General features: G+C 38.1%; 1 protein-coding gene across 1 annotated transcript in view; it reads right to left on the minus strand.

Moving 5' to 3' along the window:
* The window catches only part of CNTNAP2 (contactin associated protein 2), a 1,192,916-nt gene extending 1,174,710 nt beyond the window's left edge, over positions 1 to 18,206 (minus strand). The window contains exon 1 of the mRNA XM_054190578.1: positions 18,110 to 18,206. Within this exon, the coding sequence (XP_054046553.1) occupies positions 18,110 to 18,206 (97 nt within the window). The remainder of the gene's footprint in view (positions 1 to 18,109) is intronic.
* Positions 18,207 to 18,808: the final 602 nt, after the last annotated feature.

Genomic DNA, 18,808 nt, shown 5'->3' on the forward strand with positions numbered 1-18,808 from the left:
TAAATGAACAAAAAATTATATTTTAATGCTGATATTATGTCCATTTAGTCTAGCAGTGCCCACTTAAATCAGCAGCTTATTCAAGGGAAATGATCAGCATTACTGTATCTCATCAATTCTGTACTGGCCCAGAGCATAAGCTCAACCCAAATGTAATTCCCACAGATGTAAGTAAATAGTACACACACTCTGAAAGTCCATAACAAATAGTTTTCCATCATTCCTACATCCTTCTTGGAAATGCTATGCCGCAGCAACAGAAACATTTGTCAGATGTTAGAAGTAGAAGTTGCAGAAGAGAAATGGCTGAAAGCTCTTCAAGATCAGTAAGATAAAAATGAAAATGGGGACTCAAGAGAAGTTAGGGTCCTGTTGCTATTTTGTAATATAAAGGATAACATCCAAGTACCTGTTGCCAAATGCTGTCTGGCTACAGAATTCTGAGAGTGTCAACACGCTTCAATGTGTCCTTTACCAACAATACCTGTTCTTTATATCTTGCAACAAGAAGGACCAGCACCAGCGTGCTTGATGGTTCTTGGTCTTTGGAGGTCATGCGTTGGTCTGACTCACCTACCTACCTTCATACTGACTGACTGACCTACCTACACAGCAGGGAAGGAGAGCTGCTTCTGCAACAGGGCAGGAAATATTTCTGTGTACTGACCATCCCATCTTTGTCTTTTGCTCTTTTCCTTTGCTTGATATCTACAACAGGAAAAGGATCAAGCTCTCACTGGACATTCGTTCAGTGCCAAGGCATACTTAGCACACTTGGCAGGACAATGGGAGTGCTCTTCATGGCTCCATATAAACTGATTAACAGTGACAATCTGAGAGACTGCTATGCACTGAAAATGTATTTTAATTTTCCTGAACATAGAGGGAAAGACATCACTTCTCAGGGGAGAGACCTGAACAACATCCTACTGTATTACAAAAACTTTCAACATAATTCACAGAGAAACAGTTGGAAATTGCTTGCACATCTGAAGGGATGACTGGGGGCACTATGGCCACTCCACTTTTGTTCCCCATATTTTTCAAGCAAATCAGATCTCACAAGCCTGGGGGAGACTAGTACCAAATTTTCCCAATGGAAAAATAACAAAATGGTGAAGGATTGGCAGGCTCAAGGGAAAGCTAAAACTTGAGTATTGCTTTACTTGTGTAGTTGATCCTCTGACTCCTATGTCAAATTTTCTCTTTCTCACACTGGCATACTCTACCCTCATGTCCTTTATCATTTAGAAACAAAAAAAGGGCTATTTAAAGTGCAATAAATGAAGATTTCCAAGGGATGTATCTACTGAAAACAGGCCTTTATTTTCACATTTCTCAGCTTCACTGAGTAGATCTTTGTTCTGGAGTTAATTGACTCTTTCTGAGCACAGCTTTGATTTTTTGATCTGTTTGATGTTGTTTCAGCTTCTATTTGTTCAATGACCCACTGACAAATAGGTAAGGAAGGAAAACTAGAGCAAAAGCTCCGTAGTTTTCGTGCTGGAGAAGAGCAGGCACATTCCTTCTTCAGCCACACAGAGGGCAATGTGCAGAAAGCATGTTCATATCGCCTCCAAGAACATAAAAGTTTCAAAGCAGAATAGCTTTATGTAATGGGGAGCACAGAAGGGGAAAAAAGAGCATTATAGTCACAATAATATAGGAACTGAGATTCTGGAACCATTTGCTTAATTTGGAAAGAAAGGGCTATGTTTCAGGAAAAAACAAAACAAAACAAAAAACTTCAACAACTCCAAAATAAAGACAAAATCAAGTTGGACTTTTTCTTGTTCTTTTTTTTTTTTTTCATTTTGGATTTTATTCATTTGTTCAGAAATCCCCCCAAATAATTTTTAAATCGTAGCGCTTTTTTTCCTTTTCTGCAAAAGATTCAGGTGTCTCATTCTGAAAATATAAATAAGAGACATTTCTACCTTTCTTCTTTTTTTCCATTTAAAGTAAAATGCTAAATAAACACATTCAATTTTTTCCTTTTGCTTGTTTCTATAACCTTCCCAACAATCATTTCTATATTTGTATTCTAGAACTAATGTATTTTACATAACCTGGCTTTTGTTAGTGATGAATTCAGGATGCTCAATGAACACTACTTCATTCCATTTCTAAGAGTGGGGCGTGAAAATGGGCTATGGGAACACTCCTGAAACATCTTAAAAGTACTGCCTAAATCACAAGAGGACACATCTCCATTTAACTGAAAGAGCTTCCTCAGGAGCTGATAATATGGGGGTCTGAGAGGAAAAATCTCCCTGGAGCTCTTGTTAGCTTGGAAAACTGCCCAGCTTGCATCAAATTAACATAAAACACTGCACACCTGGCAGAGCATGTCCCTGCATCTTTCTGCGTACTTCTCTGCTCCAATAACAAATTACTTAAAGCAAACAGAATTTTTATATTGTTCCAAGCTCCGTTCAACAAAACAGAACCTAAGAGTTAATTTTTAAAAGTTCTAAACTTTTCCTTTTTAGTCATTAAGTCATGATTAACGGACAGTGCTCTCTGATTTAATACTAAGGACTGTGTTAAGAAATTATTCGTACATTTTGCCATTTTGATCCCTGTTGACCAGTACATTATCCTGTGAGAGCAGTGGAACCAATGCCACCGTAGATAGCACTCAATATGAATAAGGATGGCAAAACCTGGGTCCCTGTTTTGTTACATAAACTGTTATTTGGTGGGGCTGCTATGATCTACAGTCATGGACTGGAAAATCATTCTGACAGGCACTGTACAAGCACTCATCATCTTCTGGAAGAAACAGATGTTTGATTCCAGAATAAAGGTGTATTTAAAATGATTGTGTCATTCTGTACCAAAAATACTGTGTGCCTTTCATTTCTCCGTTCCATGTAACCAACTGGAAGCCCAACACTATGCAACAGTAAAGAAGTAAACACAGGAAAGAAAAAAAGAAAATCATAATGAATTTCTCAGGGAGTAGGAAAAGATGTTCATACACAAGTTTTAAAGAGTGGACCACCCTCTAATTTTACTAATGAGTTTTGTGTAACTAATGTACAGCTACTCTTCTGAAACACATTACTTCCTGGTTAAAACCCCAAAAAGTAGAATCATTGTGTTGTCTTTTAGAATCTGCTGCTTAATAACGTCACATAGAAAAATTAGAAAGATGATGGAATTCATGTATGGAATTCATAATGTACCACCTTTTTTACACAGCCTGTAATTTGATGAGATGAGGGTAATCATATTTTCAAATGAAAAGTGGGCCAGCAGAAGGCAGCTGATGTAAAATATAATTTCTGTGAAACATTTGGTACACATTTGGTTTGTTGTTGTTGCAGCAATGTCATTTCTTTTGAGGTTTAACTCTGTTAGCTTTTCAAAGGGGCTGAATATAGGAACTGTATAGTCTAGGACACAGTTTTGTTTGGATATATTTTTAGCTGAAATGGACAGTATTTGTTAACGTATTCCACTGTGCAATAACAGCAAACTTTTATATTTCACCAAAGCACATCATTGTGCTTTAAAATGTTATACTTGAAAAAAAGAACTGTAGCTCATTATGTACACATATGTCTATGCAGGTCTATTCATGATAGTTTGGCAGTAATATGTCAACATTTCCATATTTGCTTGGTCTACTTTCTTTATTAACAGAAAAAAAGGTCTGCTTCATGAAGGTTCTCTTCATGAAAGTTTCACTGTCCGGTAATACCTTCCTGGTATTCCAATCAGTTCATATTTATTTATTTATTTATTCGTATATATATATGTGTGTGTGTGTGTGTGTGTGTGTGTGTGAATTTCGATTAAATAGGACCATTACAGGGGGGACTCCAAAAAAGCTCAAGAAAGCTTTCTGAAGATAATAAAAATGAAATGCATAGACCTTTGGTGTCAGCCACTAAATTATGTCTGTGTTCATCTATACAAGATATGGCCACAGAAAATAACTTTTGTGATCAATGTTAATCCTCAAAGAGAAGATGACTGATATGAGGTGCTAAAATATTTCACAGCACTTGCAATATTTCCTATTGTAAAGATCCAACTTCTGTCATTCAATTAAATGCTTTGGCATGGTTATATATTAGGAGTTTAAATTACCCAAAAAGAACTTAGACAACTTCAAGACTTTCAGCTGTAAGGACTATTTTTTGCATCACATACATATAGTTTTATATCAAAACCCAGAAAGATTCATTTCAAAGAGCCACTGGAGATAAATAGCTGGTGTCTGGAATATAACTAGAAATTTCTAATTAAACTGCACTAAATTCTCATCTCTGATACACTAAAATAACTCCAATGCAACTTTGCCAGAATTCAGTTTAATTACTGGTGCCGTAAACCAGTATGAGAGAAGCTAAGATCCACAGAAAGTTCTGATAATAGCATTTATGCAAGTATTTAATTATACAAAAAAAAAAGAAAAAAAAAAGTCTATGGTCTAAAAAGAATGGTCTGATACACTGGCCCATCCAGTTAAGTCATCGGTGTGTAACAACCATATGTTGTCTTTCATTCTGTGCAGATTGGACTGTTCTCCTGCAGCGATGAGACACTTTCATACAGACACTGCATCAGGTTGCCTCTAGCAGTGAAACCCTGAGGCTTCTCTCCTCCGCTGCAGTGAGGAGCAGCCCTTCACAATCACATTCCAGACATCAACAAACTGCTGCCGTATACTCTCCAACACAAGCACCACCCTAGACCTTAGCATAGAATTACGAGACCTTACCCCCAGAGCTGCTGCCAGGACACTGTGTCCTCACATAGCCCTTCTGCAATTCCAAATTCATAGAAGGCTTTTTGCTTAGAGAAATGATACTTTAAGTTTCTTTTCTTCCTCTTATACACAGCAGATCCCAAACACAGAAGACCTTGTTTCCTACATGCCTGACTGACTCTAAATGCATTTGAATTTAACATTATCAAGTGTCCACTATGTACATTATTAAGTAACCTCACCTTTGATCTGAAGATCTGACAGGGCAGAATTATGAACCTGTGGACCAGGTTCAGTGGAAGAATTTGAAAGATACCTGTATCTTTGCATGACAACTATTCCCCCATGAACATTTGCATGTGTAAGAAAGACAAGAAAAGAATACGCTACCTATATTCAATTAACCCAGGGTATTTAAAAATTGCTTATAATAAACATATTGCAAAATCACACTATGTACCAAATTCATTATTAGATGAGAAACATGTATCGCGTGCCTTTTTTCCAGATTCTGGTATTATTGCCCTTTTGCCAAATTAAAATTAACCATACAGGACTTATTAAGTAATCTGTCCCTGCCTGAAGGAACATCCCCTGTCATGGAATTGCATGTAAAGCCTCAAAACTTCGCAAAAATTTTATGTGACTCCTTGAAAGATTCTGCCATCTACTCAAGAGGAAGTTCAATGCAACTTCATTTTTCTGTTACCAACAATATACCAAAACACACCCAGGCAGCTTTGTTGTCTGTATGCATGTGTACATGGAAGGATTATTTGCTTGCACAGCTCAGAAACTCTCTTTCAAATACATTCATTTATATTTTTTTAAATTAGGTGTAACTATTTCCAGGCAAGCAAAAATAAATATTTTAAAATAAAATAACATATTTTATTTTATAGGTCAGAATTAAAACTTCTAATAATGATAAATTTATATCTGAAATTTAGGGTCATTAACATCAACAATATACTGAACAAATACTTCTATTATACTATCCTTCAGTAATGAGAACTGTAGCTGAATAGTCATTTGTAGTCTTTGGTTCTAATATGTGTTTATGCATATGGTTGTCCTATTTCAACCACCAATTTAATAAAACATTTATCATCATCAAAGACTTATTCACGAATGTTTGGATATCTTCAGGGGCCTGTTTTAAAGCACTTGCTTAAATGCGTAGTTGAATACAGATGACCTACTGAATGTCTTGGATAGGGTTCTTGTGAGTCTTCTGGATGTTTTTCTAAATAAACATTTTCTGTATATGTGTTTCTAGTACTAACAGATTTTGGTTGCTCCTTGATGGAGGTATAAATCCAGTATTAAGTGTATTTAGTAGCAGTAGTACCTAGACCTCTTCAGGATTTAAGAGTTCAAACAGAAAAACCTGACTATGAATGGGAATTGTTTAAAAACACTTTAGCTAACGTTTGACAACACGTATAGTGATTGAGAGAGCCGCCTAAGGACTGGAGGAAATCAGATATCACTCCTATCTTCAAGAAGGGCATGAAGGAAGGCCCAGGGATCTACAGGCCTGTCACCCTCACCTCAGTCCCTGAGAAGGTGATGGAACAGCTCATCCTGGAAACCATTTCCAGGCACACTAAGGACAAGAAAATAATTAGGAGTAGTCAGCATGGCTTCACCAAGGGGAAGTCATGCTGGATCAACCTGATAAAATCCTGTGACGAAATGACTGACCTGGCAGATGAGGGGAGAGCAGTTGATAACTGTCTACCTGGATTTTGTTAACGCCTTTGACACTGTCTCCCGTAAGATCCCCATAGAAAAGTTGATGAAGTATGGGCTGCATGAGCAGACAGTGAAGTCGGTTGAAAACTGGCTGAATGGCTGGGCCCAGACAGCGGCACAAAGTGTAGCTGGAGCAGTGTACCCTTGGGGTAAATACTTGGTCCAGTCCTGTTCGACTTCTTTATTAATGATCTGGATGATGTGCATGTGCAGCAAGTTTGCTGACGACACAAAACTCTAAGGAGTGGCTGATATGCCAGAGGGTCAAGCTGCCATCCAGAGGGATCTCAACAGGCTGGAGAAATGGGCCCACAGGAACCTGTCAGGCAATGGGCGCACACTGAAACACAGAAGGTTCCATCTGAACATCAGGGAAAACTTTTTCACTGTGAAGCTGACTGAGCACTGGCACAGGTTGTCCAGGGAGGTTGTGGAGTATCTCCTTAGAGAGGAGATAGAACCAGGGAGGTTGATGAATATCTGGAGCCCTCTGGACATGGTCCTGGGCAGCCTGCTCTAGGTGATCCTGCCTGCAAGATGACTTCCAGCAGTCCCTTACAACCTCAACCATTCTGTGATTCTGTAAATAAGAATCTAACAAATACAGAAAAATTATAAGCAAAAGGATGCAAGGCTTCATTTATCTATGCATGGAAACATAAGAAGAAAGAAAACAAAAAAGCAGGTTGGTTTGTTTGTTTTTTTAAAAGCAGTGAGAGAGGAGACAGGGTGCAAAAGGATCCATACCAAAAGACTGCTACATACAAGTAGTGAAATTGCCAGGCATGTAGAAGAGACAAAAACATAGTGTTAGGAAAACAAACAAGACCGCATAGTCAGATCCCAGAGTGGCAACAAAACAATTTACATTCTAATAAAAACTGAGGAAGATGTTAAACAGAAGCTAACAAGGCTAGACAGTTTCAAAACAGCAGGGCAACCTGTATCTGAGAAGGTCTCTGACCATTGTTATTGCTGATTTTCAGTAACCCTTGGAATACCAAGGAAATTCCAAAAGACTGAAAGAAAGTACCGTGTGCAGACACTCAAGAAGATGACCTGCATAATTACAAGCCGCTCCAACTAACATTGCTGCTAGACGAAATAATAGAACCTGATTAATAAAAAATTAAAGAAGGTAAATGTAATTAGTGCAAATCAACATGGGTTTATAAAAAATAGATCTTGTCAAAGTATCCTGATGTTTTGAAGGCAGGTTTTTTTGCTGAGATGACAAATATGGATCACATCAAATTTGCATATATATGCATTTATATCTGTTTCTGCATACACTGTAATTGTATGCATTTTGAATTCTGAAGGCATTTGACTGGCTGTGTACACCATTTTAACCAAGATCCAGAGTTGTTATAAATGTGATGTACTAAATATCTCAAAATTTAACCGTAACAAAGGAAATGAGTGGTTCCTAGTGAGAATCAGTGGAAATCTGATTTTCAACCCTTTGTTATTTAACATCATTATTTGAACTGCAGAAAAATGCATAGTCTTTGAAACTGAAGATGACTTGAGATTGAAGTTTACACATGTCACAAGCTTGGAACATCTAGGTCATCTGGTAAAAGGAAATCATCAGGCATTTTAATGTGGCAATGTGTAAAGTCATAAACCTAGGATAAAGAACACAGTTCCAGACTGAGACATTCCATGCTGTAACGAAATGTGTCAAAAGCTTGACAACTATGTTAGTCAGAAAAGGAAGACAAAAGAAACTGTACCCACCTGATAAATGAGACAGGTCATCTGGTGACAACTGACACGGAGGTACTCAACAACTTTTTTTCATCAAGTCCTCATCTCTCAAGCCCCTGAATCTCAAGGCAGGGACTGGGGGAATTAAGTCCTACCCATTGTAGGAGATCAGGTTCAAGATCACCTGAGGAACCTGAACATACCTATGTCTATGGGACCTGATGAGATGCATCCCAGGGTCCCAAGGGAACTGGCAGATGTAGTTGCTATGCTGCTTTCCATCACATCTGAAAAGTCAGGAAAGTCAAGCAAAGTCCCCAGCGACTGGTAAAGGGGAAACATTGCACCCATTTTTAAGAAGTGTAAAAATGAATACCCTGAGAACTACCAACCAGTAAGCCTCACCGCTGTGCCTGGGAAGATCACGGAACAGAATCTCCTAGAAGCTATGTTAAAGCATATGGATGACAGGGAGGTGATTAGGGAAAGCCAACATGGCTTCACCAAGGGCAAATCGTGCCTGACTGATTTGTTGTCCTTCTACGATGGAACGACTGCACCGATGGTAAGGCAAGAGCTACTGATGTAATCTACGTGGACCTGGGCATACCCTTAGCAAATTTGTGAATTACACCAAGCTAAGTGGTGCAGTTGGTACCCCCGAGGGAAGGGATGCCATCCAGTGGGATAAGGAGTCTTGAGGACAGGCTTGAGGAGTGGTCCCATGTGAACCTCATGAAGTTCAAAAGGAACAAGTGCAAGGTCCTATGCCTGGGCTGGGGCAATCCCCAGTAGTGGTACAGACTGGGTGGCGAATGGATTGAGAGCAGTTCTGAGGAGAAGGACTTGGGGATATTGGCAGATGAAAAATTAGGTATGAGCTGGCAATGTACACTTGCAGCCCAGAAGGCCAACTGTACCCTGGGCTGCATCAAAAGCAGCGTGGCCAGCAGGCTGAGGGAGGTGATTCTCCTGCTCTACTCTGCTCTCCTGAGACCCCACCTGGAGTACTGCATCCAGCTCTGGGGCCCCCAGCACAAGAAAGACAGGGACCTATTAGAGTGGGTCCAGAGGAGAGCCACAGAAATGGTCAGAGGGCTTCTCCCTTTCATAAAGAAAGGCTGAGAGGGTTGGGGTGGTTTATCCTGGAGAAGAGAAGGCTCCAGGGAGATCTTATTGCAGCTTTTCCATGCTTTAACGGGGCTCACAAGAAAGATGGAGAAAAACTTTTACCGTGTAGTGATAGGATGGGGGTAACTGTTTTAAACTAAAACAGGGCAAATACAGGTTAGAGAGAAAGAAGAAATTCTGGAACAAGTTGCTCAGAGAAGCTGTGGATGCCCCATCCTTGGAAGTCTTCAAGGTCAAGCTGGACAGGGCTTTGAGCAACCTGATCAAAGTGGAAGATGTCCCCGCTCATGGCAAGGTGGCTGGACTAGATGATCTTTAAAGGTCCCTTCCAACCCAAACCATTCTCTGGTTCATTGATTTTATGATTCTGTGATGTATAAAGCAGATAAAGGTAGTAACACAACCCACCATATCACCTTAGCTGGGTTCAATGATCCTTTTTGTCCTTATAAGCTATGAATACATAGGTTTGGGACCATGACTCACTCACAGCATTCCTTTGACGCAATTTTTTCCACACATATAATATATATGCATTGTACTGACCTGAAGTCTGAAAGTGCATTTTATGCATAATCATAAACAGAATTATTAAAAGCATTCCTTATAATGATATTCTAATAATTGTTTTTGGAAAAAATGAATCCTAACTTCAGTCATAATATCTGATTATCTGATTTAACATGCCAGGATTATGGCACAGCAATTAAGCAGTGAAGGAGTTTCAACTGAGTTATTACCTGTGTACCTAGCTTTCACATACGGATGAATTAATCAGGACTCAATGAAGACAATCTCCCCTAGTTTCAGGCTCAGCAAATTACTTGATATGGTGATGAATCAATGAAAATCCAAGAGAAGTCAGTGGAGTCAGTTTATTGCTGGAGAAAAGGGTGGGGAGAGGGCAGAGAGCAGGGAGTAAGGTGATTAATAAAATGAGAAAGGAAGTACGTGAGAAACGGCAAATAAATTGAGAGCAGAAGGAAATGGATGCGTGGTCTGGCAGCGTGTGTTTTTTGGAAGAAGGCTGGAACTGTAATGGATACCATCTCTTTTATATAGGGAATTCCACTATTATTTCTAACAGCTTGGCCATACCAGGGAAGAAGCACGTAGGACATTCATCATATAACTGACAGGATGCCCAGCAGCATAATTTTTTTGGATGTAAAACTGAAGGAAAGCACATTAGAGAGTACAGCTTGCTGAAGCTTGGAAGCATGTGGCCAGCAGAGCCTGCCCTGTGCAGGATATGCTTCTGACTCCATTTCTTACAGAAGCTCGTTCTTCTCCTAATGCAATGCTTATGCTATGGACTGGGCAAGCCACCCCTCCTGACTCCATTCCTTAGCAGAAAAAAATCGTGTTACTGTTATCATATGGGACACAACCTCTCCTCAGCCTCTCCTTTTTTTTTCCCATGGTACAGAACAATGGTGGGAGGCCATTAGTTTTAATTTTTAATTATGTTTTAAAATTAATTTCTTTTCCTTATTTTTCATTTTTCCTCATCTTCTTTAAAAAATTTGAATTTTTATCTGTATTCAGGGAAAAGAAAAGAACACGTACAAGCCCTTTCTATGTCTCATTGACAATCTGGGCAGAGTCTAGAGATCTTACTGATTCAAAACTGGGTAAACAGGGTGCAAATTAAAGATTTTTGTTTTCTTGTTTGTTGGTTTGGTTTTAATAAGTAGGGCTTTTCCCCAACCATAGTCTTGCTACTATTCCCATGAATGTAGCTGGGGATAACATTACATCGCAATTTAACTGCATTTCAAACTGTGTTTCAAGAACTTTACACCAGTGACATTTAAATCCAGTACGTAAGACATGAAAACCTAAATATATTGCAATTTCCTTGCCGGCTGCGTTGCATCCCATTGCACTAGACCCATATACTTCCGTTATGGCAGTAATTCTTCTTTTTCTTCTCTGGCAAACTTTCCATCACAAACTTTAAGCTACCCCTTATGAAGTGGACCCTTGCAGTCTCCTCAGCTCATTTGTATTCATTGTCTGATCACAGCTGATCTTTGTATTCCTTCCCTCTAAACTCCAGGTTTTCATTGGATTCACAATAAATATCAGTGTAAGTATACAAGATGATTGAGCAAACAATCAGGGACATAGCCAAGGCTTTATCATGACTTAGGTGATAAAAAAATGGACAGTGGCACAACTCTAATGAAAAAAACGCTTATAGGCAGATAATTCCTACATTGTAGAAACAGAGAAAGTAGAGAAAAATGTAGCATGTGCATGGCTGATTTCCCTGAGCAAAGGTTACAAAATTTTATACGATATAGCAGTTACACAAAATCAAACAGACCGATATCTAAACATGTCATTAAATTTCTACACGAAAATGTTACTTTCTCTTTAAACTGGGATTTCAAATATTCTAAAGAAACAATAATAAAAGTTCATTCTAAAATATCACATTCATTTGAGGGATGGAAGATCTTTTGGCTAGGACAGTTCAAATGCTCCCTTGCTACCAGAGAGTATTTTTAGCTGCTTATTTTATTTACGCATTTAAAGTTGTAACCCAGCCTGAGCTTTTACTGACACAAACACAAAACCAGCAACAAAGTTCCTAGCTATGTTGAGTGGATCTTAGTCATTGATTTATTTAAAACATATTTTTGGAGTGTGTACACAGCTGAAAATAAAACAGTTGATAAATATTTTAAATGTTGATAAATATTAACGTCAAATTATGAACTGTAAGTTTAAATAAATCTTTCAGTCCCTCAGTGGGTTTAGCATGACCACTTAAGTCAAATGTTTGAAAGAACGACCTCCACAGGAGATCGTAAAGCCAAAAAGTCCCTAGACTTTTTTGGGCAGAGGAAAGAGGTAAATGCGAATGTCAATATCCTTTTTCTGCTCTGAATTAGCAGTTGTTCAAGCTTGAGGAACAAATAGGAAATGGCTGGCTACTACAGCAGTGCATGAATACTGAGACAATTTCTCAGGCAGGAAAGGTCTCTCAACTTTGTAAAGTTGCTTGTGAAATTGCAGAACTATCAAAATCTAGATGTGCCCGAGTTCTTTGTAAATGTCAAACATCAGTCTTGGGAATGCTTTTATTATACCTATGGTATCTTCTAAGCTGGAACTCCGAATGGCTCAAAAGAATTGATTACTGATTACCGCAACTTCCTACACCACCAAATTTAGAGATTTAACATGTTCTGCTGGTGGTCTCACATTATCTACCTATGCAATGCCAGTAAAGTAGCTGAATAAGTGAAGTGTAATACAGATAAAATTGATGTTAGTTGAAAGGCTGAAGTCTGAAGAACCTTTTAATTATTTCTAGTATCTTATACCAATGGACTGAATCAAGAACTTCTCACTGACAAAAAACATAACCACACAGTTCTGAAAATCAGTGGCATAACTTTTATTTCCCTCGGTGGAAGAAGACTCAAGCTACCGGAGTCTTTTTGTCCCACAGATCTTCCTGATCTTTCAAAGAAGGATGCCATGTTCATGTGGACTTTGGAAATCATGCCCTCATCAAATTACCTTTTTCTAAATACTTTAAAATTTTGAAGTCTAACAAAATGAAAAAGTCACTCAGTTTCATCTGATGAAGAAGACTTGATGTTGCTTCTCTAACATTTTCTATCTGAAGTGACTGAAACACAATTGCAAGTGTACTTTTGTAAGACCGATCATGATTGGTATTTAGGAAATACAGACATGGGCGGTGGCACACCTCAAGCTATCTTTTGTCTGACCTATGAGTCAAATTGCTCAGAGGTACATCAGCTTCTGCATATGTAGAAAAAGAAAAAGTTGAAACCTCCCATAGTTTGTGCATAGCTTGTTATTGCCCCAAGCATTAGGACTATTACAAAGTCTTAAATATTGCTATAATTACTAAACACTGAACATGAGATCTGATGCTTTATAAGATTTAGAGATGCAAGTTGAAATTCCTAAAAAACTCCTATGGGAAAACCTACTGCCTGTCACGCATCCATAGTGATGAGTTATCCAAGCAGATCTTCAGTTTCTAATGTCTGATTAATATATTATATATAAAATATTTTCTGTCACAACTGCATCAACTGAAATAATCTTCCAAATGTACCTGAATAAAAAAATGAGAGATAATCAGAAAATATTTCTCTCCTCCTTGCAAAAGAAACAGACGATGTTCGCAGAGACAGTTTTTCAATTCATAGTCTTCAACCTTACTTCCAAACTTTCTTGCAGACTGGACCACTTACTGAAGCACTTTTTGTGCTTTATTCCGTGTTATTGCACCAGAGTTTAAAAAAATAAATGAACAAGCAAAGCAAAAAGAACCCAAGCAAAAAACAGTTTTTAAAACATTAATTCAATGACATTTGCAATTGATTCAATGCCCACTGACCACATCAAACTTTGATTCAGACTTTCTGTAGATAGATGAATGTATGCAAGCAGGCTGTATGTACTGTTGCATACACAGAAGTTAAGGACTCTTTGAAACTTTGTTTTTTCAGCACTGATGCAGGCTCTAGCTGCTGTCACCAGTTTGGAAATGACAGCAGACTATTTATTACTATTTCATTCACATGTAAGGTCCTAGGAAAAGCATATTCATTTAAAAAGTCACCCTGCATAACCCAGTTCAATGTTGTTAAATAATAACCAATTAACAAATTGTTGTTTGCCTGTTGAATGTTAATTTTATTATGTAGTGATGTATAGCACCTTAAATTACAATAATACTGTATAATGATGGGTGTAAATTTTGGTCTAATTTATAGCTAAAATTTTCTAAAAAAAAAAGAAAGCATAAGTTTAATGTTATGAAATACTACAGTCTTAAAGAAAACTCAGGCCCTCAGGTTAAAAGTTTAGTATATTTTTAAGTGCTTTGACACCCAGGCATAAAAAAATGATTAAACGTTAAACCTATGTGAAAGTTTTTTGTTACACTTGAAACTGAATTCTGTGGAATCTCTGACAACAGGACCTAACCTAAGAAATGTTAATCATCAGATCTAACACATCTGGAATTGACCAGATTTCACAAAATACCATTATGTCTGAAAAATTTCCAGAAAGATAACACTAGAATATGAGTCTAATAGAATATACGACATCTCCAGACACCCAACATTCAAGCACCATGAATTGAAGGGTAGATTCTCAAATTCTATATAGTCCAGAACTCCAGAAAAGAAGTTTCTTGTGCAACGCCTTGCTCTTTCAAAAGGCGTATTACACTTTTTTAATACTTTTCTCACTTACCCAAGCTACTAAGGAAAGTCTGGGTGCCATACAGACCAAAAGATGCATATTTTCACTTATACGCAGATCTTAATGATTTACTATACTTGCCCCTCATTTGATTTCTGCATCAATTATTGTAAAATGCAGTTCAACTTCAACTTCAGCAGTGGTATGGGACCTACTGCAATAGCATGAAAAGTATCAGAACTAGAAGTTTTCCTAGTTCTGTACTGATCAGGTTTGCACTGCACATAAACAGACAACCAAAAATAAAACTTAGCTGTGAAAGACGATTACTTTTAAAGTGAGTTGCTTTCATAGAGAAGCAGAAGATCCTATGATGAATCCCTTTAACATTCTCATTAAGAACACCAGGTTGCTGCTTTGTGTCTTTTTTATAAGAACACAATTGAAAGTTAGTCTACCCATAGACATATTCTTATCATTCCCTCTATAAGCCATGTAAAAGACTATAAAGCACTAAATTTGTATTTTCTGTGTTACTTTTTATCTTGTGATGACCTCTCCTGGTTGAGCTGTTCATTAGCCTTGATTCCAGAAGTTAAGAGTGTTTTGATCCCTCTATGTTCGTTTAAAAAAAAAGAAAAAAAAAACCAAAAAAAAACCCACAAGGAGGAATTTAATGCCAAAGTATGAAAAACTTGACTATGAATAAAATTTACAGTAAGATCTGAGTATTAGTGTGTGTGATACTGCATCACAGTGTACGTTTATTGTACTACAAGATGGGCTTTCAACACCCACTTCATCTTGAGATAAAACTGAATGAGATTCAAAGCTTTCAACAGGATCCCTTCTGAATCAGTATTACTAAGAGACGTCGTTTTAATGACAGAGATAGATTTACTGACTTTGCAAAGTAAACAAACATTTGAGATGCAATATATTCACATAAGTGATGTCTGATTCTATTCTTTCTGAAAACTGTATCTTTTTCTGTGTCAGCACAAGCAGACTGTAAAAAAACACTGAAGAGTAAGCTCATATATAGGGATTCGTAATTCACCATACACCATGAATCTTGCATACTTCCTAAAAAGTACTGTAAAGAATAAATTTGCTATTGTTCATTACTTCAAAGTCAAAACATAAAGTAGCAATGGAGGAGAAAATAAAAATGTGGCTGGAAATCAGTTTTACATCAAAGTTACATTTCACAGATTTTTAATTCTTTCAGAAGTATTCCCAATACGATGTTCAAAATCCAGCAATGAGGAAAAAAAAAAAAAAAGATAAAAACCTATGTGCATTCTGTTGCCATAGGAGAACAAAATTACCCAATGTCATTCACAATCAGTTGCATACAAAGTGACAAACAATCCCAGAAAACACAGCACAGTGACCAGTTTGTATACCAAAGCGTGCAACAGAATAACCAGTTAAGTGGTGCACCAAAACACTGTGACACAGCACTTGAGTTCCTACTCTGGTACCACTTCCCAAGCAGCTGTATGTCTTCACAAGAATTTTAAGCATGTACTGCAATGTGAACACTCCTTTTGTAATTTTAAGGCTGACATGTACTTCTAGCTATATTTCTGTTTCCAGTAAACAAATCCAGCTCCATTTCACTTTCAGAAGTGAGTCAGAAATGAAATGCTATACATTACATAAGGAGCGTAGTGTATAAGCTCTTGGAAGATCAATTAATATAAAGAAATCCTTGAATATCCAAAAAAAACCTGTCAAGATGGGAACGTATACGAGTAAATTGTAATTAAGATTATATATATCCTTTATTCATGGAATTTCTGGTTATAGTGATGTTAATACAACCACCAACTTCTCTACTAACTTCTTTCGAAAGTTAAAAGATTTGTTTGTTGACTAATCTGGTAACCCACTGTAGGTCATTTTCAAGTTAAACTACAGCCATTAGTTACTGAATGAAAAAAAAAAAAAAATCAAAAATCCTATTATAGAAATCAGTATAGGGAACTTTGTTTTCTAAGAAAAGATTTGTGACAACCTAAATCATAATATTTTTTGTCTCCCTGTATATTCCTGTTATGCAGAGTCTCAGAGATGACCACGAAGAAATAATATTCAGAAGGAAAATTAGATAGCTGGTCAAAACTAAGCAGTAAACCTCAGGATCAATATTTCTCCTAAATCAAAGGCAGAAAAATAACTGAACATCCTACAGCCTCTGAGACCTAGATACAATGGAGACACTGCTGTACATTTTCTGTTGACACATAAATAAATGTCTAAGTGCAAGCAAATCCTGGACCAATATCATTGTTTTATTTTTCATGAGGTATCAGACGATAACAGATAGAAACGCACTGAGAAAGTACAGCAGTGCTCCAGTTCTCTGATCATTGCATTGTTCATTCCTGCTCCTAAGTAAATAAATAAATAAATGTAATGATCCACATAGATCTCTACGCAGTATATACATTACATTCTAAGACAATTCCCTGCTTGCTCAGTAGAATCAGCCCCCATTCAAATACACACAAAACCAACACATCTATCTGTAACATCTCATGACATTTCTTTCCTCTATAAACAACAGAGAAAGTCAACAGTAGTGTCTATTTTTGATGATTCTATAAAAATGCTCTGCTTTATTTCAGTATGCATTTCAAAAATACTTTGCAAATGGCAAATGCTTTACATGGTCTGAAGAGAAACAACTAAGTACTTAACACTGACATCTACCTGCAAATGTTTTGCTGGAAACTACAGCTCAGTGCAATGTTAAAGATTTGATCTCACACACATTGAAATCAATGAGTACGCTGTCATTTTTACACTGATAGCAGAATTGGGTCCTGTACAGGTCCTCTGCACTCCGCCGATCTGAAGTTCAGCATTTCAGCAGATGCTTGATCATTTCTCTGCTATTTCTGCCTCCCTAGGGGGGCAATTGCTGGTCTCTCTAAAATACCTTTGCTCATTTTATTATGGGAAGCAAAACTTCACTCTGAAGAAAAGCTGTCCTGGCTCAGTTCCGTCACATCAACTCACCATCATTCTTTTCTCTTCAAATGAGACAAAATTTTCTCTTGCTGCTCCTTGATAAAACACTAGTTATGGAAACTGCTCACATCTCCTCTTTTCCCTCACACAACTGTGTAAGTGAAGTACTTCCAAATGCAAATTTCATACCTTCTGAGGAAGGTGGGAAAAAACAAAACAAAACAAAACAAAACCAAACCGAAACAAAACAAACCAACCAACCAAACCAAAAACACTCCCCAAACTTTAAATAGCTTCTATCTGATTCCTTTCCCCCTCTGACTCCATTGCAGAACCAAGACTATATCATAGAGCAGGTCTTTCAACTTTCCACACCAGCTACCACTGAAATCATCTACGCTTAGGAAGATCTGATAGGGAGCATTGCGAACAATATCAAACCTCAGTGCGTACATACACATACAAACAAACAGAAAATCAAACACAAGATTCACCAGCAGAGAGAAAATAATCAGCCTCACAGAGTTGAGGGAATTCCCCTCTGGCTTATTGCAGAGCTGAAATTGTGCATGCTTCTTAGAAAAGGGTACTTACGAGATGCAGGCAGAGCGGTCCTGGCTCTGCAGCTAATGCTGCTGAAAATCCAGAGGAAGAGAGCTGCCCTGCAGCCAGCTCGGGTAACCACAACCATCCTTCACTTCCTGGCTCCCTGTACTCCAAATGCCAGCCGCAGAAGACCTGCTTTTCTCCACTTTGGCCCCTTCTCTCTCTCTCCTTGTCTTTCTCAGAGGAGGGGGTGAGGAGGTAAAGGGGGCAGGGCTTTACCTTGGGGTAGAAGCCAACCCCCCTCTTCGTCTGCTATCTCTGGGTTTGCAGCAGCAGGATAAGTCCCGGTACTTTTCTTTCCCTTATTTCTCTGTGTTTGTGTATGTGTGTCTGTACCTCCTTCTCAGAGGAAGGGGGAAAAAAAAAAAAAAAGCAAGCCACGAAGTATCAAATAACAAGGATTGTAGAAGAGAAAAAGAAAGATTAAAAACGCAATCCCCAAAATGATGTGGGGAGGAGGGAGGGAAAGGGAGATGGAGATGAAGGCAAGGGAGAAAGGCAGAAAAAGCTGTTGGTGCTGCTAATGCTGCTGTTGATGCTACCACTGCAGCTGAGCTCTTCTTCCTGCACAGAGCAGCGCTGCTGAGAGAAGCTTGCAATAACCTCCCAGCTCAGATATATATACACAGTGTACACGCACATACAGCCGGGGAGCCAAACACACACTCACACAGGAGCAGGGAGAGC

This window comes from Rissa tridactyla, chromosome 2 (assembly GCF_028500815.1).
Source record: "Rissa tridactyla isolate bRisTri1 chromosome 2, bRisTri1.patW.cur.20221130, whole genome shotgun sequence".
NCBI classification, from domain to species: Eukaryota; Metazoa; Chordata; class Aves; order Charadriiformes; family Laridae; genus Rissa; species Rissa tridactyla.